This window comes from Dasypus novemcinctus, chromosome 15 (genome assembly GCF_030445035.2).
Source record: "Dasypus novemcinctus isolate mDasNov1 chromosome 15, mDasNov1.1.hap2, whole genome shotgun sequence".
Classification (NCBI taxonomy): Eukaryota; Metazoa; Chordata; class Mammalia; order Cingulata; family Dasypodidae; genus Dasypus; species Dasypus novemcinctus.
Genome location: NC_080687.1, coordinates 31,978,793 through 32,002,997, shown reverse-complemented (window position 1 = coordinate 32,002,997; position 24,205 = coordinate 31,978,793). Strand labels below are relative to the sequence as shown.

Genomic DNA, 24,205 nt, shown 5'->3' with positions numbered 1-24,205 from the left:
AGTAGATGTAGCCCAAGTGGTCGATCCCCTACTTCCCATGTATAAGGTCCCAGGTTTGATCCCCAGTACCTCCTGAAAACAAAACAAACAAACAGAAAAACCAACTCCTGGGAGCTGGTGTAGCTCAGTGGTTGAGTGCCGGCTTCCCACAAACCAGGTCCAAGGTTTAATCCCCAGCCCTGGTACCTCAAAACAAAATGTTTTTCTTCTTGAAAAATGAAAAATAACAGAGAACATAAAAATAACATGTTTCTAATGATTAACTGCCTGAAGTACTCTTTATTTTTTCGTAAGTTTTTTTGTTGCCTAATTTTCTTCCCTTCCTGACTTCCTGTCTGTGAACCTAAAACATCAGCATCCAATGTTTTTCAACTGGTTTTTCAACCTGTCTTTCAATCATATAAGTGACCACAAGGTTCATACCAAAGAACACCTAAGAATATTCAAAAAATTAGGAGGAGGGAAGAAAATAATAGTAAGGGGGAATTTGTCTTCCACCTAAGAAAACATACTATATAGAGCCATGATAAAATATAATGTTCGCATAGGAATTAACAAACAGGTAAGCAGTCATGGCGACCTTCTGGGACATGCTGCTGAGGCCGCTGCAGGAGACGCAGGACAGAGCCGAGCAGAAGCTGAGAGAGATTCTCCCTAAGGAGAGGGAAGTGGCCCAAAGCCTTCTGGAGGCGAACAAGAGGGCCCAGGGTTGCTGGGGGAGCTGAAGGAGGAGGCCGACCTCCGAAACAGGACAGAGAGGTTGACGAAGACACTGCGGTCACTGCGTGGTCAGTCGTGCGCCTGGCTCCGCTCTGCAGCAGGATTGGTGAGATTGCCTGGGATTACGAGTGTCAGGCAGGCATCCATCACAGTCCAGGCATCGTCCAGCCCATCCACCTGGACAGCACCCAGCTCTCCCCGAAATCCATCAGCCACTGTCTCTGGACCTTGGTGGACATGGAGTGGCAGCCGTGAGTTGAGTGGACATCATGTTATGGCACACGGGGGAAACTCAGAAGCAGTGGCAGGAACCTCGGATGGGGAATTGTCATTGTACAACCAAATGTTTATACAGAAGAAGAAATAGAGGAACAGGAATTCCCACAAGCATGGGAATTAAAGGTTTTATGAAGGTGGAATTCAATTCTAGTTCAATAGGAGAGAAAATAATTAATAAATTTAATAAATAAATTTAAAAAATTTTAATTTAATAAATAATATTGGCTGTCCATTTCAAAGAAAATGACATTGGAGTCTAACCTATCACATGCAAAAATAAATTCCAGATAGCGCAAATACTTAAAATTTTAAAATAAAACCTACAGTTGAGTACCCATACCATCTAGGGATGGCGGAAATCTTCTAAACAGAAATGCAGATAATCTAAAAGAAGAAAAACCGATTTTTAAAACAATAATAACAAACATATACAATGCCTAGTATAAAGCAGGCACTAAGCACTTATATCCATGTCCTCAATTTTCATAATTCAGAAAGGTCAAATAACTTACCCAAGGTCATAGAGTGGGTGGCAATAAAAACTTTTGAAAAGTGTAGACTCTCATTATGCTAGAAGGAAGAAAGGAAGGAAAGAAAGGAAGATTTGGAAAACAATATTTGTAATGCAGATGACAAAGTTAATATCTACACAAGTAGCTCTCACAAACTGATAAGAAAAAAATTAGATATATTTAAACAACTCATATAAAAGCAAATCCAAGTGACCAATATATATAAGAAAAGATACTCAAATTCCCATCGATTAGGCAGGTAAAAATTATATAGGGCAATAACACCTAATGCTGGCAAAACAGCAGGGGGAAAACTGGTACTTTCTCCCACAATAAGGTCAGAAATGTGAATTGCTGTAGCATTTTTTTTTCAAAGCCATTTTTGTAATATCTACTAAAATAAATAATACATGTCTACCTAGAAACCCACTACTGTTGAGCTTTGCAAAGAAATTGAAGAACCACTAGAAAATATATATCTATAACAGGATTTATTGTAAAGATTAGAAAAATTGGAAATAAAATGAATGAAAACCCATCAATAGTGAATCAGGTATGATACTTGTATAGTTTGGAATACTATTCAATCCCTAAAAACATGGTTCCACTAATTCTTGTTGATGAGGAAATTAAGATGCTGTAAAAAGTATATTATATGGTCTCATTCCTGTAAATCAAATGGTGACTTTTAAAAAAATGTCCTGTGTATCTATGTTTGCACAGCAGAAACACTGTCATATGTGTACCAAATCTCTTTCCAGGCCCTCTTGGACTTCGATTAGGTCATGTGATAAGTTTGGCCAGTGATATGTTAGCAGAAATGATTGAGGGGTGTTAATTCTGGAATGAAAAATCTCTGTGCAGCTCTCCAGTCTGTTTCTCTTCACCCTGCCCTACTGAAGCCAGTGCCTTGGGTGCAGAGCTCCAGGAGATGGTGGAGCCGTTCAATCATAACAGTCATCCCATGGAAGATAGCTGCCTGGGAAAGTTGCCCCACTCTCAGCAGCTCTTGTAGGACTAAGACAAATTTTACATGATAAACCACAAAGATTTCAGAGGTTTCGTTATGCACATGATCTGGTTTAGTGTGACCAGTCTTTGTGTGTGTGGTAGATGTGTGCATGTTCCCATCAGAATATGATCTATATGAACAGAAATGTACATGGTAGGTAGTAGCATGTTAATGGAAGTTGATGAAGGAAGAATTAGATGGGAGTAAGGAAGAGGGTGAAATAAAATAATAATAATAACAAAACAGTAATTAATAGTAAAGAAGACTGGATTAAGAAATCCCCGTTGAGGGAAATGGATGTGGCTCAAGGGATTGAACTTCCGCCTACCACATGGGAGGTCCCAGGTTTAGTTCCTGGTGCCTCCTGGAGAAGGTGAGCTGGTGCGGTGGGTAGGTCAGTGAGCTGACTCAACAAGATGATGCAACAAAGAGACACAAAGAGGAAAGGCGATGAGAGACACAACAAACCAGGGAGCTGAGGTGACTCAGGTGATTGAGTGCCTCTCTTCCACATGGGAGGTCCCAGTTTTGGTTCCCAGGGTCTCCTAAAGAGATGAGCAGACACAGAAAGCACACAGCAAGTGGATGCAAAAAGCAGACAGCAACTTCAAACAATGGGGAGGAGGATAAATAAATAAATCTTAAAAAAAAAAAAAAAAGAAATCCCTGTTGATATGATCCCACAGATGAAAAGACAGTAATGGCGGCAGACTTGGCCCAGTGGTTAGGGCATCCGTCTACCACATGGGAGGTCTGCGGTTCAAACCCCGGGCCTCCTTGCCCCATGTGGAGCTGGCCCATGCACAGTGCTGATGCATGCAAGAAGTGCCGTGCCACGCAGGGGTGTCCCCCACATAGGGTAGCCCCACACGCAAGGAGTGCACCCTGTAAGGAGAGCCACCAAGCACAAAAGAAAGTGCAGCCTGCCCAGGAATGGTGCCGCACACACAGAGAAGTGACACAACAAGATGATACAACAAAAAGAAACACAGATTCCCATGCCGCTGACAACAACAGAAGCAGACAAAGAAGAGGCAGCAAAATAGACACAGAGAACAGACACCGGGGGGGGGGGGGGGGGGGGAGGGAGATAGAGAAATAAATAAATAAATAAATATTTTTTTTAAAAAAGAAAAAGACAGTAACCATAATGTTAATGGTATTAATAATTATATCTGAATGGTTGTATGTCAGGTATTTTTCCTTGCTTCACTATACCCTGTCTTACTCTGACTCCCTCCAGAGCAGATTACTCAGAAGAGATGCCAGGGAACAGGAAAAGAAGAACAAGGGAAGAGAAACAGCAGGAAAGCCAACATTTTTATAGATGCACACTGCTACAGGTAACTGGAACTCAATTCTGTGGGAATTTCTAAGGAGCCTTATGAAATGCATCTCCGAATTTTTCATGCAGAGGACCAAAAGGGGAAGCAGTGATCCACTGGTTCCAGCTTGTCATTGGTCCAGGGGTGACTCCATGGGTATAGCTCCTCTGCTTTTCTGGCTTGCGCAAGTGTAAGTACTCAGGAAGTCCCTGAGGGTGTCCTATGCACTTAAGTCGGAGAAGCCTTAGGTCAGGAAGCAAGAAGGGCATGACGTAGGTCTGAGGCAAGTTGCTGTCAGGTTGCGTTAACAAAGGCAGGGAAGCTTGACCCGGAACAGCTTACAATAGCTCCAGTAGTAGGTAGGGCCGAGATGCTGTAAAGTGAAGTAGAAGAGGAGTCCAATACTCATTCACGTACTGTTCGAATCTTCTGGAATGAATGTGCATTATTGAACTAGTCAGAAAAATTTCTGTCTTTATTTTTGGGAGGAGAAAACACATCTATTTGTGTAATTCATTCCCTTCAGTAGATTAGAGGAGAAAAATGCTATGGTCATCTTAAAAGATAGAGAGAGAGGATGTGGTGAAAATCAACATTATTCATGATATTTTAAAACAAGCACAAAGTTAAGGGAATTCATAAATATGATAAAGGGTATCCACTGAAAGTCTATAGCACAATTATATTAAATTAAGGAAAATTATGAAGATGGAAAAGACAAGGATATCAGCTCTCACTCTTCCTATTTATCACTGTACTGAAAGTCTAGACAGTACAATAAGAATAAGAAAAAGGAATAAGAGGTATAATGATTGGAAAAGAAGAAATAATACTTTTCTTATGTGTAGATAACGACTTTCTATATGAAATATTAAATAGATGCTATAGGTAAACTGTTAGAATTCATAAGTTTTCATCAAGTTTGCCCAAGATCTTGCACAGAAACAACCATTTTTTATAAGCTAACAACAAAAATTTAGAAAGTATAACTTTTTAAACTGTGCCAATTGCAAGATAACAAAAGTTATAGTTACCAAGGAATAAATCTATTGAAAGATGTTCAAATATTACAAGAAATTGTCTCTTTCTCTGGATCCTTCCCTCTATTTGGTGGGAAGATTGGTCCAAATAAACCCATTGTGGAATAGAGGCAACTTTAGCTATCATTAACCATCTAGGTACAAGAAGATGTGAATAGAAAATTCAACGATCTAATGAAAAAACGTTCACGGATAACCTACACTTTCCCAAAGGATTCAGAGCAAGACAGCAAACAAGATTGAATATTACTACTGAAAATTTTGAATACACTATTTCTATGACTTTTTACTTATTTATAAACCTTACAAGAAATTCTTTTATCCTCTTTGGATGATTACCCAGAGGCCTAATATGTTTATCAAATAAGTTTCAAGTCCCAAAAGAGATGCCAGCCAAATTTAACCTATTGAAAACACAAACACATTCAGCCAATAGCATAGCTATTGCTTTCTTATCTTCAAGAGATAGTGGCTCTGGTCCTCTGCCTAAATAAAACCCTGATACCTAAATGTATGAGGTGAAAGTGGAAGAGCCTTTGCTAATGTTACATAAGCATACAAAATCCTTAAAGACTGTAGATTTAACATCTTCTGGTTTGAAGATATGATTCACTACAGAACAAATAAATGTTGAAGCAATCATAACTTGACAACAAGTGGAAAAGGAAAGTCATCCTATAGAATACAACCTAAGCCATTATTTGTTTCACTCTTAATTTGTTTTCAGTAAGCACCTAGTGTGTGCCTAGCCCTGTGGCCTGGAGTGGCCACAGTGAATTCTTGCTGTTCTTAATGATATCCCATGAAATGATGAACCAGAAAACTGACTGGAACAGCCAGCAAGACTTTGTGCTACTTTGGAAGGAATGCAAGTACTGGGGGGCTGGAAACAGAAAGGCATTCCAGAGGGAAGACCAAGCTTTTGGTCCAAGTTGGTGCCAAAACAGAATATATCCTGACACACTTGTATCACGAATGGAACACAGCAGGGAATCGTGGGAAATATCATCAAAATGCAAATGATGTGCTGTGCATACTCTCCCAGGTTTTACAGAGAGATACTGTGAGGTTTTCAAGGTGTATGTGCCCAAGAAAAACACGTGATCACATCTAATCCATTCCTGTGGGTGTGAACCCACTGTAAGTAGGATCTTTTGACGAGGTTATCTTCAATTAAGAAGGTGAGGCCCACATCAATTGGTGTGGGTCTTAATCCTGTTACTGGTGCCCTTTATAAGTTGAGTGAAATTCAGACAGACAGAGAAAGCCACAGAGGAAGCAGACAGAAGCTGAAATCAACCAAACCCAGAAGAGGAGGGAGAGTCCAGGAGTCACCGCCATGAGCCTTGCCATGCGACTAAGGACCAAGGATCACCGGCAGCCAGCCCCAGAATACCACACAATCTTTGAAGCTTTACCTTGATGATGCCCGATTTTGACTTTCTTTTAGCCTCAAAACCATAAGCTAATAAATTTCTCATTATTTAAGCCAACCCATTGCATGGTATTTGATTGAGCAATCTAGAAAACTACAGCAGACACAGAAAAAAAAAATCTTGCTCGCCCTGATAGAAAAGGTGTTAACTCATCAAAAAGTGGTTTAGAAATTCTTTCATTTTTGATGAAACATAACCTGCTAGGAAGAAGAATAAGGCTTCCAAATGCCCTCCTGTGTGATTTATATTCAAAGGATGTTATCTATGTATTTGTGCATAAGCGTGTAGTTTTCTGAATGCCTATATGATCTTCTAAATGTCACTCAGTGTCCATTAGCTTAGACGCTGTAATTCCCTAGGAGGGGACCAAGTCTCCATCACACACATCATTTAACAATATACAAATGGCTACTCACATATTTTTAATGATGAGAAGAAAAAACTAAACTACTGGAAATGTGTTAATGAAATGCTTCCTAGTATAAAAGGAGAGCCCCTTGCCAATAAAAAAGGGAGACAGTGGACAACTAACCAAATAATCATTTTTATCACACACTTATTTTAATTCAGTCGTATATGTGTTAAAGGACTGGTGACCAATATTTATTTTATTTAAAGAAGGGATCATACACCAGAATATCCATACTATTCAAAGAAATTATCTTAAAATCTACTTTCTGCTATAGAGAAGCTAATGTCCTGGTGCCAATAAGGGAGCCTCTCACTGGAAGCAGAAAAGGGGTAAAATGTGAGGCTATAATCACTTTCCTATTCCCTCCATATTAGTTGCCACTTTGGAGGCTTGTATATTTTTCAGGTATCTATCCTAACTACTAACTTGAAAAGTAAGCTCTTTCCACCTTACAATGGAATTGATGTGAACATGTCAAATGAATGTTTCCCTTTGCCAGTGATGACACTTTTCTTTTTATAGTTGATGACTAGATCCTCAGTAGAGATCCTTCTCTCTGTCTCTGTGTTTTTCTCTCCTCTTCCCTCTGCTCTTCTACATAGTGAGTCATCGGGCAGCTGCCACATGTAGGCATGAAGGTTCTGATTTCCCCGTCCACTGGCCAGCACTCTAGGCCACTGATGTGTAAACATGAGCTTAGCAGCCTCAGTTCACTGGAATTCTCTCCCACCTCTCTCTTATTGTCAATAATTTCAGTTAAACTTAACTGCAGTTTCATTACAGAAAAATCATGCAGAAATACAGAATTTCCATATATCCCCATCAAACACACAGTTTTCTCTATTATTAATACTTTGCATCAGGTACAATTGATGAAACAATAACATTATCATTATACTATTATAATTATATCATAATTATATCATTGTAATGGACCATTAACTATAGTTTACATTACTGTATTGTACAGTTCTATGGTTTGTTTAAATTTTTATTATAGTAACATATATACAACCTAAAATTCCCCCTTTAATCACATTCAAATATATGATTCAGTGGTGTTAATTATATTCACAATGTTGTGCTACCATCACCACCATCCATCAGTCCAAATAGAAACTGTACAATTAAACATTGGCTCCCCATTCCCTACCCACCCCAGCCCCTGGTACCCTACATTCTAGTTTCTGACACTATTAATTTGATTATTCTAAGTATTTCATATTAGTTAGCTTATGCACTATTGTCCTTTTGCGTCTGGCTTATTTCACTCAACACGATGTCCTCAAGGTGCATCTATCCAGGAAACTTGTCATATTTATCAGAACTTCATTCCTTCTCGTGGCTAAATCATATTCCATCATTATGCACATACCCTGTTTTGCTTATCCATGCATATGTTGATGGACACTGGGGCTATTTCCATCTTTTGGCAATTGTGAATATTGCCACTAGGAACATCAGAGTACATATATCTGTTCGAGTCCCTCCTTTCAATTCTTTTGGTTATTTACCTAGAAGTGGGAATGTCAGATCGTATGGTAATTCTATACTTAACTTTCTGAGAACCTCCAAACTTAACAAGTGATCCTTTACTAATACCTTCTCACAATGTTAATAGAAAACCCTGACTGGGAATCAGAATTCAGTCGTCAAGTTGGTGCAAGATGAAACCCTGAATTGCAGGGTAGCTTAAGTGCTTTACACTTGTGTGAAAGATCAGCTGATTTCATGACAGCCTTGGTTCTCCGCCCAGCACAGCAATAACAATGGCATTATCAGTGGACCCAAGATGAGGATCATCTTTCCATTCCAGATATATGAATCACTCTAGCTACTGGAAAAACAACTCAGTGACTTCTCCCAAAGGAAAGGATTGCAGCATGCCTTAACACAAAGACAATAAGATTGGAAATACTCAATTGCAATGCATGGAAAACAGTAATCTTACCTTGTACCATCTCTTTGAGAAGGACAGGATAAACAGGAGAGCACATTCAAATGTTACACCACTTTCTCACAGGAGCAGATGAATGTGATAAAATGCACATTTCACAGAGCATACTTGTGTCACCTGTCGCAGAACGTATTGATTCTAGTTTGAACTGCATGTGAATTATCCCAACCATTTAAAGATTTATTTTACTTATTTATTTCTCCCCACCCCCTTGTTGTTTGCACTTGCTGTGTCTGTTCGTCTTGTTTCTTAGGAGGCACGAGGAACTGAACCCAGGACTTCCTCTCTTGAGCCACCTCCATTCCCACTTTGCTGTGCTTCTCATTATGCTTTTCCTCCTGTGTCTCTTTTTGTGCCATCTTATTGCATCAGCTTGCCATGTCCACCTGTCCCATCAGCTCATTGTCTTGCTCATCTTCTTTAGGAGGGAAACTCTGCTCCCTGCTTTGTTGTGTCTCTCATTGTGTTTTTCTTCTTGTGTCTCTTGTTGTGTCAGCTTGCTGCACCTGCCCATTGTACCAGCTCACTGTCTTCTTTAGGAGGCACTGGGAACCAAACCAGGAACCTCCTATTGTAGTGGCAGAGAGAAGTCAGGTATATGCAATATCGAAGGCCAGGACACAAGAATTCTGAGAAGGAAGATGATTTATTTTGACTGACCGGCCTCGGCAGACTCTTGTCCTGATAAAAACCGAGCCCTGAATAGAATTTGTGGGTCTCTTTTATACAGAGGAAATAAGAGTGGGGAGTCAAATGGTGCCTGTATGCAAAAGGACTTCATTAGTTTCTTCAAGTGTTTTATCTGAGTACTAGATAGGTTATTTCCTCCATAGGCTTGAGTTCACATATATCCCCTACATTCCACGTAAGCATTTAGCACAAACCCCCCACATTCCAGGTAAACTTGACACATTTGCCTTGCATTCTCCCTGAATATCCAAAGCCTATAGAATTTATACTTCTCAACTGGCTTTCTAGGCATATTTGGATATAAAATAAGTTTGAATTTATGCACAGGCTATATTACTATGCCAAAGGCAGGAGCACAACTGCTTGAGCCACATCCACTTCCCCCAACCATTTAAAACCTTTGCGTTTAGCAGATAGTAGCCAATGCATGTGCTTTTTCAATCCTACTTAAAGAAGATAGTAACTATGATGTGTTATGCTCTACTTTCTTTTATATTCATAGTTTTGGTTTGACTCCTTTAGATCTTTTGCTCTCATGAAATTAAGTGTTCATTTGCTTTTTTCAAAATGTTTTATTTCAATATTTTCTAAATATTTAAAGCTTTTCTTAAATCAGGTTCTTGTCGTTAGAATGTTTACTCATATTTGAGATGCTGTATTTACATTTTTCTATCATAAAAGTACACAAAATTGAGAAAATAGTTTAATAGACTAATATAAACATTTGCATGTGCATAAAGAGGAAAGTCGAGGTATATGTTTATGTTTTATATATTCTTCCATAGAACACTACATTTCGCTCAGTGGCATTCTTTGCATTCACCTATTATTATTCAGTAACACAAAACTAGTCACCTCATGAAAAAGAGCATGTAAGTTAATATAATTTCATGCTTAGGAGATGTATTTGGACAAATTTGGGCATTACAGATGCTCATTGTAAAGAAAATAATGTACGTTTCATTTTTTTAGATTACTACTTGGCTCTTTTCTATAACCATCTCTTCTTGTTTTAGAATATCCTGCTCTTGTTTCATGAACACTCTTTAGTTTTTTAATATATTAAACATGTTTTTAAAATTTGCTTTCAAATTGCTTCATTTTCTCTACTGCCTTGGTGTGAATTCTCCTGATTGGCACTGAGGCTCTCATCTGCTAGTCTTCCTCTAATGTATTACATTGTCTTCTGTGTGCATTATCTTTCACAGAATTTTTCTCTTTGTCTGCCTGGGTTGTGGAGGCCTCCCTCTGGGACATTTCAGTGTTGTCTCTACTTGGCCAAATGGGGTACACTGACTCTGATCCAGCTGTTACATTTGTTCTATGTCAAATTTTGTAAAATGTTAGTGACTGTTTCTCTTCATATCCAATAGCTAGTTGGTTTACTTTTATGAATGACCCCAGGCTGACAGGTGGAATTAGACCTTCTTTTGGATTATTATTATTATTTTTTTTTTAGCAACTGACAATATTTATTAAAATAACTGACTTAAGCATCTGCAATGGTGACTTCAACCTCTACTCCTGGCTCAATACTGATGGAAGTAATCTGCTTAACAATCTCTGAAGGACTGTGCAGGTCAATGAGTCGCTTGTGGATCCTCATCTGGAAACGATCCCAAGTCTTAGAACCTTCACCACAAGGCGTTTTTCTTGTAGTGATTCTTAGAGTCTTGGTAGGCATCCGAACTGGTCCCTTCACTTTGAGGTTCTTTTCCTTAGCGCCTCTAATCAAGTCAGCACACACCTTCTCTAGAGACTTCACGTTGCGGCTGGTCAGGGTGATTCTAATACCGTGAATAGCCACCTCTGGTTCCACCGGGGTCTTTCCGGTGTCCTTAAAAGCCATGGCTGCGGCGCGGCTTCCTGACCGACTTGTTCCTCGGCGAGAGTGAACAGCAGTGAGTCAGGAGGACCGGGGAGCCAAAAGACCGCTGCTACAGCGACCGCGGTTTCCTCAAAAAGAAAAAGCTGGATTATTTTTTATGATTCTATTTTATCTCATTTGTTGGCTTGTTAGCTGTAACTCTTGATTTGTTATTTAGTGGTTATATGTGTATGCATTTTTACCTTATCACAGTCTACCTTCAAGTGATATGACTCTACTTCACATATAGGATAAGAACCTTCCAATAGTTTACTTTCATTTCTTGCCTGCCAGCCTTTATGCTATTATTATTATGTATTCTACTTTTACATGTGTTATAAAGCCTATAATAAATTATTAATTTTTAAAAACATTTGATTAAATTTAAAGAAACTTAAATAAGACAAGCAAAACCTTATATGTTATTGTACTTATGATTTTCGGTGCTCTTCTTTTCTCTCTGTGAATCTATCTGGTATCATTTTTTTAACATTTTTTATGTGGTACCATTTTCTTTTTGCCTGAAGAACTTCCTTTAATATTTCTAATAGAGTAGGTCTACTGGTGGATAATTCTTTCAGCTTTTATATGTCTGAAATATCTTTAATTCACATTCATTTTATTGACTGGAGAAGGGCTAATTCTCCTACAACATTTATTATGTTATTTTGTAATTATTGCATTAATAATCTATCTCTTGCCACTAAAATAAATATTTATTAAGCAAATTTATTAAGCACTTGGGTTACAAAGACCTTTTTTTAAAGATTTATTTTATTTATTCCACAACACCCTACAGCCCCATTGTTTGTACTTGCTGTCTGCTCTCTGTGTCTGTTGTGTGCCCATCTTCTTCTTCTTTTTTTTAGGAGGCCCTGGAAAATGAACCCAGGACAATCCCATGTGGGAAGGAGGTTTCTAATTGCTTGAGACACCTCCACTCCCTGCTTGTTGTGTCTCATTGAGTTTCCTCATTGTATCTCTTCATTGGGTCATCTCGTTGCATCAGCTTGCCACACCAGCCCATTGCATCAGCTTGCTGTCCTGCTCATCTTCTTTAGTAGGTACTGGGAACCAAACCCAGGACCTCTCATGTGGTATGTGGGCACCCAACTGCTTGAGCCACATCTGCTTCCCATAGAGACTTTTTTTTAAGATTTATTTATTTAATTCTCCCCTCCCCTCCTTATTGTTTTGGGCTCACTGTCTGCTCTCTTGTGTCCATTCCTGTGTGTTCTTCTGTGTCTGTCTGTCTTCTCTCTAGGCAGCACTGGGAACTAATCCTATGACCTTCCAAAGTGGGAGAGAGTCACTCAATCTCTTGTGCCACCTCAGGTCCCTGGTCTGCTGCATCTCTTATTCCCTCTCCTCTGTGTCTCTTTTTGTTGTGTCATCTTGCTGCACAAGCTCTCCGCCAGCATTCTGTGTGGGCCAGTGCTCTTGTGCAGGCCAGCTCTCTGCTCGGGCCAGCTGGCTGTGCAGGCCAGCTTGCCTTCACCAGGAGGCCCCAGGAATCGAACCTTGGACCTCCTATATGGAAGATGGGAGCCCAATTGCCTGAGCCACATCCACTTCCCTCATAAAGACTTTTAATAGAGACAATATGGAATATTAAGGTAGCCAAGTCACTTGCAAAAGTGTACTCAAATGAAGTATATTAATTAATAATAAATTTGTAAATATTGTTAAAGTCACTTTGAGGTAAGCCATCTTTGTATAAAAAAGAATAATCTTGTTCCAGGATAGATTCTAGCTGATCAGCCTTCTCAGGACCATTTTTTCAGAACATGTATCTCTGAGGATTTTATCCACTTGAAGGCAAGTACCAGAGATCCAACTGCATTACTCGCTTTAACAATAAAGATGTTTTGAGTACTTACTATGTGCCAGACACTCTGTTTTAGATGCTTAAGTAAATAAAGCAAATGACTCTGACTCCAAATATTTCACATCCTAGCAGGGGGCACAGATAATACATAATAAACACAAAATAGTAAATAGAGTAAAAATAATGAGTACTCTGAAGAGAAGAAAAAATAAAGCAGAGTAAAGGGAACTGGAAGTAGGTTTGGGCAAGGTTTCTAGTACTAAAGCACGTAGTCCAGGAGGCCCTCAGTGAGAAGGTAGATTTGAATGAGATCTTGAAGAACCTAGGAAAGTTAAATAATAGCCATCTGGGGGAAGAGTGTCTCAAGCATTGGGAAGCAGGAACAGATACAGGTTTCTATAGACTGTAGGTCATGCAATGTAAGGGGCCCTCTTCAAGAAAAAGAATGTAAAAGAATGTGCCTTGGAGAGAATGAAGCTTAAATTTAATGGCCTTGCAATAAATTCATATGGAGGAAGCAGCTAGAGCAATTGCACCAACACAAAAGCACATTTATTATGTTCAATGGATGTATGGCAACGAGGCCAGTATGGATGGAGGAGAGAAGATGAGATAAGAGAGGTATTAGGAAGGCGGTTCCTATGAGGACAGTTTTATGTCTGGTCATTGCAAGGACATTGGAATGTATTGAGTGAAATGAGGAGGCTTAGGAAGGTTTTGATCAGAGGTGGGACATGATTTGGCCTGGGTTTTAAAATGCACACAGGTTTATTTTCTCAAATAAAATAAATCTGAAGGTAGGCAGTTCAGGACTGACTCTGGGACATCATATTGGAACCCAATTCCTCCCAAATTCTTGCTCCTCTATTGTTATTGTGATCAAGTCACGTTTCAAGAACTTGAAACTCATTCTGTGCATGCCATAAATAGCAGAGATTTTTGTCTCTGACCCAGGAGCCTCACGTCTTCTGCAAGCACCCATGTAACGTAGCAGGCCTCTTATTTGCTTGCAAGGAGGGTAAAATCCTAGATCCTTTGCAATTCTTGATAATTTTTTATGCTGGGAATGTAATATTGACAGAGATATGACCTTCTTGAAGAGAAAGGACAAAAGCTCCTGTGAACCAGGTTAGATGAGAGGAGAAGACTCCTTGGGATCTAGTAATGAATGAATGAATGCAGTAGCTGTGTGTGTGGATTCTCTGCCAAATGACGAGATAAAATTAAAACAAGCAGCTACCTGACAAGGAGTCTCAAAGATGAAATAAATGGTGTCAGCAATGAGGTTATAAAACTTTGGATGGGCTGAAACTATGCCATTTAACACCTAAAATAAATGTGCCTTGCTTACTGATGGGGAGTAAGCTTTCTCCTTTCACAATACCTGATCTCTCCCTCTTTACTTTCTACCCTCTGCCAACCTCAGCTGCTTTAAGGAGAATGATGATCGGGGTGGAGCCAAGGTCTCCCTTTCCCCAAGAAGACAAAAAGTTATTTGTCCTTGTCCAAATATGCTGGAGAACCTTTAAGAGGGGAGGCCTTCAAACTTTTATGACAGTTGGAGACAGATGACCAAGTCCCTCTCTACCTCCTTCTCTGAGGGGAAAGAGTGTCTAGATTCAGCTAATAGGGTTTGAACATGGTTTGCAGTGGAAAGGGAAATGGGGACTTTGTGGGTGGGGCCTTCTGGACTAATACAATATATTATTGTGTTGTTGCTTCTACATCTATAGAATTGTATAGTAGGAATTGATGTGTTATATGCTTGTACTTCCTGCTGCAGAAGTGCCAGAGGTGATGATTCCAACTGGAAGAGTCACATGTAGAGAAGTACTAGTACCCTGAGGACCCACACCTTCTGACCCTTTGAGCCACAAGTCCTTGTGAATAATGATTTTGCCAGTTGCAGCATCTGGAGAAGAGAAGCAGCCTCCACCCAGAGGCACCCCAAGAAGTTTTAGACTTGTCACTTTCCTGATATGGTGACCAGGTACATCCCCCTTGAAAAGGAGCTCTTTGCTTATTATTGGGCTCTAGTTGAACTGAACACCTGACCCCTGGATCCCAGTGACTTTCCAGCCTGATATTCCCATTTTGGAATGGGTAAACTTGAACTCAGTGACTAACAAGGTGAGTTTGTTAGTTAGGGTCTAACAAGCCTTGTTTGTAAATTGTCACTCAGCCAGTCTGGAACTAGCAACATCTTGGATTCTGATGAAAAAGTAGCAGCTAGCCCTGTTGGGGAAACTTTATCTCCCACTTTACCAGTAGGAACAAGCTGCTGGCTTCATGGGACCCTCAGTTCACAGAGGTTCCCCTATATGCCTGGACCTTGTTCACTGATGGCTTGACTAAGATGAAACCTAGGGGTGTCCACTGGGTTCCTATGGCTGTACAGACTCAGGACCAGACATGCAGAAACAAAAATAGATGCAGTCTGTCCTGGTTTGTCTTTTGTGGACCCCAGAGAATTTTGTTATTAAGCTAACCCATATCTGTGCCTATAAACACAGTGTAAATGGGACCTTTTGATTAGATTCAGTTAAAGGAGCTTTGATTAGATCAATTTAGGACCTTTGATTGGACTATGTCAGTGAGGCATGACCCAGGTTGGGTCTCTGTCCTCTTGCTGGGGTCTTATATAAACTGAGAACTGGAAGCAGAAAACACATGGAGAAAGGGATCTACTATTTTGATCCTGCCATGGGAGAGAGAGATGACTCCAGAGATTGACCACCATCTTGCCTTGTCATGTGCCAGGAGCCCAGGATGTGCAGCTGCCAACCTTGGTGAGACAGTGTCTCTGATGATGCCTTGATTTTGATATTGGAACAGCCTTGGAACTGTAAGCTTTTACCCAAATAAATTCCCCATTATAAAAGTCAACCCATTTCTGGTATTTTGCATTGAGAGCCTTAGTAAACCAAAACATGGTCTCTTTGCTGTTCTCATAGTTCTGACCAATACTCCCCTTGTTATATTTTTACTCACAAATGCATTATCTCAAATCATTAAGGAAGCTGTGAATTATTTTTTAAAATTATGTTGAACTATTTGGAAAAAAATTACAGAGGGACAAACTCTAAATGGATGAGATCTAAATGTAAAAACTGAAACTATATGAGTACTAAAAGAAAACATAAATCAACTTCTTTATTACTTGGGAGTTATGAAAATATTCTTATATACCCAACCCCATGCCCACACTTTGCCCTATTAATAATATCTTACAATAGTGTGGTACATTGGTTACAATTGATGAATAAATATGGAAGCATTGCTACTAAGGTCTATAGTTTACCTTATAGTTTATACTTTGCACTGTACAATTTTATAGGTTTTGACAAAATGTATAATGGCCTGTATCCATCTTTGCAATATCATGCAGAAAAATTCCAAGACCCTAAAAATGTCCTATGTTCTGCCTATTTTTTCCTCCCCCTCCTCTCAGAACCTCTGGTGACCACTATCTTTATATCAATGTTACATGTTCTTCCATTATTACAACAATAATAAGTTTACTTTGGTCCAAGGTTGCATTCTCCTCTTATGTCATTCCTCAACCTTGAGGATTTTGGGATGGGGATGTCCACTCTGCTTCTGCTGAGGGTGTTTAGATTTTATTGGATAGATGGAAGGAGCTGTTTTGCTTGCAGCAAAAAACAGGTTCATCTGTTTTTTGGGATGGGAGTTGTCCATCATCATCATTTTTTGTGCTGGGCAAGTCTGATGAACTGGGGAGTAGGTGTTGACTGCAACTCTGCTGAGATTCAGGGCTCAACCGGCATATGAAAAGACCAAAGATTTAAATCTCCGGGGCATATATTTAATGGGTATAGTGCTAAGTATAGGTTCAAATAAAAGGGGTAGAAGAATAATGTGTAGGGAAATTATAAATGAGTCTAACTCTTTTACATTGGGGAAATAGGTTGTCATATATTCCAAGGTAAGACCCATAGATGGGGCGCTTATTTTAAGAAGTTGTATGCCTTGCCTATAGTGTCTGGGTGGCTCTAGAGCTGTCAGGAGCACCCCTATTTGAGGCTTTGTTTATTGTGGCAGGTGGTGAGATTTGCCTGAGACATGCATAAGTGTAACATCTAGAAGGACCTTCTGACTCACTTTGAAATCTCTTAGCCATAAAAACTATTTTGTATTTAATGTTTCCCCTTTTGGTAAAGGTCTTTTTCCAAATGCATTAATCCTTTGGCATTAATCCTTTGGTGCAGCGTGCCTCATCCCCAGGGGTCATGTCCTGTGCCAGGGGGTGGGAGGGTAGTGAGTTTATTTGCTGACGTTGGCTTAGAGAGAGACCACATTTTGGTAACAAGGAGGTTTTCATGGGGGAACTCTTAGGCAATAGCTATTTTAGGTTAAGTATCAATTTTACAAGAATAAGGTTCATAAGTACAAGCTTTAATATCAAGGGCTTGGCATATTAGTCTGTTTTCTAAGGTGCTGCCTATGTACTCAAGAGATTCTTGCCCCTCTACTTGAGAATGTAGCAAGATTGCCCAGATGGGAGTTTAACATTCTGTTGTTTATTGTGTGGGTCTCCACCCACTGAGATAATGCCCTGTGACATGATGAACACATTCATATTCCATAGAGGCATGCCATAGGTTGGAGTATATGGGAGTCCCTTATACTCTGAAGTAACTTTTCTAAAATCTAAAACTCTTTAAAAATAAAGCTTATTATATGAAAGAAAAGAAAATATTCTTAGCCAGAACTGAAATTGCAGAAATAATATAAAGATATATAAATTTAACCACACAAAATTTTAAAATTACTGCATAACAAGAAATTCACATGCAAGGTCACAAAATAAATGAGGAAAAGATGTTTGCAATTTATAACTCTAACAAGGGGCTAGAGCTTATAATTTTTAAGAAAACACCTAAAAATTAACAAAGAACCCAGTAAAAATATGCAAAATATATAAAAGCCACAGTAAAAGAAACAAAAATAAATGGAAGTTAAATTATATTAATATTCTTCTTTTAATCAGAGTAGAAAAAATAAGAAATTTGACAACAAACTTTGTTGACAAGGCTGTTGAGAAAGAAAGAGTCATTCTCAAGCATTGATAGTACAAATGCAAAATGGAAGTTACTAGAAAAAAAATCATATATATTTATACTTTGACCCAGAAATTCCATTCCTCAAAAATGTTCTAACAAACTATAAAATGACACATACAGATAATGTTCATCGGTTGGGGACTGGTTGCAAAAACTAAGATACAGTCTCCCATGGGAATACTATGTGGCAATAAAAAGGAATGAGGAAGCCCTCCATGCACTCCATGTGGAGTGGGCTACAGTGATATTGCTAAGTGAAAAAAGCACAATGAGAATAGTATATAGAGTGTGGAACCTAATGGGGAAGCAAGGAAAATGAATGTATGCTTACTACATATATGCTTATATTTGCTGAAAGAAAGATAGGCAAGATAAGCCAAAACTAATAAAATAATAGTTACCCATATGAACAATAGAGAAAAGGGAACAAGAATGTGAGCAAGACTTCTCTGAACATAATTTGTCATATAGTTTTGACTTTGGAGGCATAATGAAAAATAAAATAAAATTTAAAAAAATGCTAAAAATTGGAAGGAAATTACAATAAATGAATCTTACTGGATATAAAACTGTTGGCATAATGACATAGAGAAAAGGATTATTTCAAGTAACCTTAGAATTTAATATTTTTATTTTAATTTCTTAGTGGGATGTATTTTAAGGACAAATGGAGCTGCAAATAATTATTAAATTGTATTCAGTAGTCTAATTTTAAGGAGATATATTGTTATTAGTACGTTGAAACTTTTATATAAGGTAGTATAATGCAAATAAATAATTAGGTTCACATTATTAGGAAATAAAATTTTCCATATAAGAGATATGAATATAAAACCAAAGCCAAAGATGCACAATTTAGGTATTAATAAGAAGAATATATTCAGTTAATTGAGCCTTTGAACATATAAAGATGAGAGAGATAGAGTGCACTTCAGCTCACCAGAAGCAACAGGACACCAATTCCTTAATCTGAAAATTGGTTACTAAAAGGAAAGAATTAAGCATTTATCTTGCCTTTCAGAATAATCAAATATCTTTGCTTGATGAAAGTTCTTATTTACAGAGGAATTCCAGCTAATACATATGCATGGAATGATTGAGTCAGAAAATCATCACTTTACCATCCCTAATGAAATAACTGAGTCATGCAACAATCATCAAAGGATAATATCATTTGATGAGTGACTTTGGGAGCTATAATAGAGGGATTAGGCTGTCACCACCTGAACCCTTTCGTCAATCTTAACATCACTGAAAGGGAAACCAGACCTTCAGTGCCTACTGAATACAAAGTACACAGCACCAACTGTAATGTATTCTTGCCAGAGAACCCCACAAAACTTAAATCTGAAATTAATCGACCTTCTAAAGTAAACTAGAGTATGTACAGCAGGAATAGAGAACAAGTTAAATGAATCCACCAGGAAGGGAAGAAACACATCCGAATGTGGAACTTCTACAGGACAACTATCTGGCTTATTGAACAAGTCAATGGCAGGTCAAAGGGGGTGGGAGGGGGGAGATGATATGGTTTCATTAAAAAAGATGTAAAAAGCATAACAACCAAATATAACAAGCAGATTTTGATTCCATCTTAATTTGAATAAAAATTTGTACAAATATTGTTAAGAATTTAATCATGGTCTGATTACAAAATGGTTCTAAAAATTACTGTTAATTTTGTTAGGTGTAAAAATAACATTGTAGTTAAGTAAGATGATCATATATTTTAGGGTCTAAAACATGTAGGAGGGAAAGGACCTGTTTTCTAGAATTTTTTTAAAAAATCCTTTAAAAAAAAAGCAGAAATGGATAGATGAAACAAATGTGGGATAATCTTGATATCTGTTGCATCTGGGCAAATTGTATTTAGGGCTCAAAGTATTATTCTCTGTAATTTTTTGTGCGTTTGAAATGATTTATAATGCAACAGTTTAAAACCTACTGTTAGCCTGATTTATAGCTTTTACATATTTAGAAAAATGGTTATGGGAGCCTCCCTTTGTATTCTTGCCTCAGGCCCCAAAAATGTTAGGGCAGTATTTTAAATGACAAATTATGAGTCATGATTTCAGAGGAGAAAGAGATCGCCATGGGCTTTGTGAACTGTGCAGGAAGGCTTCATGAGAACTCAGGGCAAATAGTAGGATTTGAGGTTAGAAAGAGACTGCTGAAATTATATAATCTAGTGATGAACTGTCTTGGGTCCCTAATTTCTAGGGATCTTTATTATGGGATTCCTGGAACTATTCTCAAACTTTCAAAGAACCTGAAAGAAATTACACATTTAGTCACTGTATTACTCAGCTAAAGGGATGCTGATGCAAAATACCAGAAATCTGTTAGGTTCTTACAAAGGGTAATTTTGGGGGGTAGAACCTTATAGTTACCAGGCCATGAAGAATGAGTCACTTCCCTCACCAAAGTCTGTTGCCACGTGTTGGCGCGAGATGGCTGCCAAAATTCAGCCTTCCTCTTCCTCTTAAGTCTCCATGGTCCCAGCTTCTTCCAATGTCAGCTGTAGGTTGGGATAAGTCTCATCGCTCTCCTGGTGCTTGTTTCTCTCTAGGCTCAGCAACCGTGTTCTCTCTGCAAGGTAAGCTGTAAACGTTCTGGTGAACAGCTCATCTCTCTTCCTGGGGTCTCTGCCATGTCTAATAGAGCCCCCCCCCTCTCTCTTTTTCCTCATGTATCTGCTTCTCTGTGTGTTTACTTCCTGGGCTCCAACATACTCCAACTAACTCCTCTGCCTTGTCATTTTCTCTGTGAGTCCCCGCCCACCAAGGGGGCAGAGACTCAGCATCCCACTGACGTGGCCCGATCAAAGCCTTAATCATAATTTAATCAAGTAAGAGTGAAACCTCTGAATTCTAATACAATCTAATGTACCCAGAGGAACAGACCAATCTACAAACATAATCCGATATCTATTTTTGGAATTCATAAATGACACGAAACTGCTACAGTCAATGATAACGCTAACTAAAAAGCCAGGCATCTTTTACTTTGGCTCTTGGATATAGAAAGAAGAAATCATTAACCTAGTACAATCGTCTTATTTTGCCAAAGAAAGCCCAGGGCGACTAGGCAGACAGTAACAGAAGAGGGCCTTAACCCTTGCCCGCTCACTGTCAGCTTGGAGCTCTGCCTCTTCGCTGGGTGCTTCAGCTGGCCTGGGAGGGAAAACAGGAGTGTGCAGGAAAGTTCAAGGTGGTTCCGAGAGGAGACCAGAGCTTGTGAAACTTTTCTAACTGGAGGTGAATGAATGCCTCCCCCTTTACGTCTGGCAACCCAGACTGAAGTGACTGTCTTTGAAAGATGGAATCTGATCTTTAAAAGCAATGCACATTTGGGGAGTGGATGTGGCTAAAGCGGCTGAGCTCCACCTTTCCACACAGGGAGTCCTGGTACCTAAAAATAAAAAATAAAAGTAATGCAAATTGTGTATTCTGTTCTCTTCCTAGTCTTTGGAATTAGACTGAAGGTAGAACTCGGGTGCTGCTCCTTCACTGATAACTGTGGGTGAGTTATTCAAACTCTGAACCTCAGTTTCCACATCTGTAAAATGAAGACATGTGCCATCGTATAGGATTGGTCTGAGGATGAAATAATATAATATGCATCAAGAGTGCCCTGTGCTTTGTAAATGTTGGTTGATGAGTCCTCCCTGCCATGGGTGGGCAAGAGTTTTCCTAATGAAATGGTCACTCAGGGTGTGGCCACATAGCCTTATCCCGTCAAGATAGTATTATACAATGTTTAGAGTGTATGTTGCAATGTATTTACTTCTTTTGGAAACTGATATGCTAGCAACAGCTGAGTTTTGAAGAATTAATAGCATGTTAACTTAGAATGACCACAGAGTCCTGGTAAATTCACTGTGCAGCAGCTCACGATCAGTTTAGATTCTTGGATGAAGGGCAAGCTTTCCTTTCCAGAGTGCCGGTCTATTTTTGTTAGCATGGAGAGGTGACATGGTTTATTTTATAATAATTCTTCTAATTCTATGAGGGTATGCATGTTATAAATCTACTAATGAGTTTGTTAAGCTGTAGTAGTATATTTTTCCAGGTATTTAGGGGAAATGTCTGAGTTTCTAGAAAAGCTATGGATATGTTTATATGTTGTACAGAAGAAATCAGGAATAGATATTTGATAGTGTTTCAGTAAAACCAGCAACCATCTTAATATTAAGACTCATATAGTTTATGTGAGTCTTAAATGAGTCTTAAACTTAAATATGAGTTTATATGGGAAAAGTATAGCAAACATGGATTTGGTGATGAGTATGTTCTCCTTGCAGGACACTATGAATTCTAAAAAGAAATTTGAAGATTAAATTGTGTAGAGCCATCACTAGGTTACCACAAACTAATAGAGTTGCTCTACCCCAACTCCTTCCCTCTTTGGAGTTTAATATGGAACTGGCCCAAGAAGAAGGCAAGTATAAAAACATACACACATGCATATATAACCACACATATACATAGACAAATACATACACTTCTGACCGACCCCCTCCTCTAGTCTATCCATCAAGTCAAATTGAAAGGGTTGGATAGATGATGACACCATTGTTCCTTCTACTTCAAAAATGTTGTGATTCGGGAAACGGACTTTGGCCCAGTGGTTAGGGTGTCCGTCTACCACATGGGAGGTCCACGGTTCAAACCCCGGGCTTCCTTGACCCGTGTGGAGCTGGCCCATGTGCAGTGCTGATGCGCGCAAGGAGCGCCCCCCACGCAGGGGTGTCCCCTGCATAGGGGAGCCCCACGCGCAAGGAGTGCACCCGGTAAGGAGAGCCGCCCAGCGCAGAAGAAAGTGCAGCTTGCCCAGGAATGGCGCCGCCCACACTTCCCATGCGGCTGACGATGGACAAAGAAACAAGATGCAGCAAATAGACACAGAGAACAGACAACCGGGGGAGGAGAGGGGAATTAAATAAATAAAAATAAATCTTTAAAAAAAAAATGTGATTTTTTCCATGTTCTTCGGGAATGTACATGGAATTATTAAGTGTTCAAGGAGCATCATGTATACAACCTACTCGCAAATGTTTAGAAAATAGATAAGTAAACAGATACATAGATAGGTAGGCAGGTGGGTGTGTGGTAGAGAGAGAGAAATAGAAATAGAATGGTATGGCAAATGTGGCAAAATGCTGAAAGTTGGTGGATCTGGGTATCTGAAAGGGGGTATGTGGAAGTTATCTATATGGGTTTTGTATTATTTTTGCAACTCTCCTATAAGATTGAAATTATTTCAAAATAAAACTTTAAGAATGAAGAAAAGGAAAGAAATGATTCTAAGGCAAATGGGTGACCGGTCTATTTTCACATCAGAACATCAATCCTAGGATTTTACCAAGATTCCTCCAAGCATGAGAGAACGAATAGTGTATTCAAACGTTCTTCCCACCCCATATGCACACAGTGGCCTTGTTTCCTGATCACCCCTGGGACTGGTTTGCTGTTAAGATATCACTGATACACTGGTAAGATTCAAATTCAGGTTTGCCTGACTCCAAAATTGTATTTGTTTCATTATGCCACTATTGCAGATTTTCCAAATATTTCCTGTCTATTTTTTTTTTTGAGACTTTATTTTTAAAGCAGTTACACATTTACAAAAAAAATTATGCAGAGAGTACTGAGTTCCCATATAGCACACACATACACACAATTCTCCCTATTATTAACCTTTTACATTAATGTGGTGACTTTGTTACAATCTAGAAGTACTAGAATTACATGAACTGAAGTCCATAGTTTACACTATGGTTCATTCTGTGTTGCACTCTTCTACGGTTGTTTTTCAGCTGTGGTAACATAGATACAATATAAAATTTCCCATTTTAATCTATTTCAAATATACAATTCAGTGGTGTTAATTACATTTACAATGATGTGCTATCATCACTACCATCGATTACCAAAACTGTACCCATTAATCAGTAATTCCCAATCCCCCTCTCCAAACCCCTGTACTTGGTAATCTGTGATCTTCTTTCTGTCTTTATGAATTTCCATATTCTAATTATTTC

At 38.9% G+C, this 24,205-nt stretch overlaps 1 protein-coding gene and 1 long non-coding RNA gene across 2 annotated transcripts; one reads left to right on the top strand and one right to left on the bottom strand.

The window, feature by feature from the left end:
• The first annotated feature begins 3,670 nt into the window (after window positions 1-3,670).
• LOC111764110 (uncharacterized) lies at window positions 3,671-23,093 on the top strand. Its single transcript, XR_002796797.2, has 3 exons — window positions 3,671-3,866; window positions 21,627-21,684; window positions 22,466-23,093. It is a non-coding gene; the product is annotated as an uncharacterized lncRNA (long non-coding RNA).
• On the bottom strand, window positions 10,812-11,339 carry LOC101420928 (small ribosomal subunit protein uS10-like). Its single transcript, XM_058276451.2, has one exon. It carries the CDS (start codon window positions 11,230-11,232, stop codon window positions 10,873-10,875), a length of 360 nt encoding a protein of 119 aa, XP_058132434.1. The 5' UTR covers window positions 11,233-11,339; the 3' UTR covers window positions 10,812-10,872.
• Window positions 23,094-24,205: the final 1,112 nt, after the last annotated feature.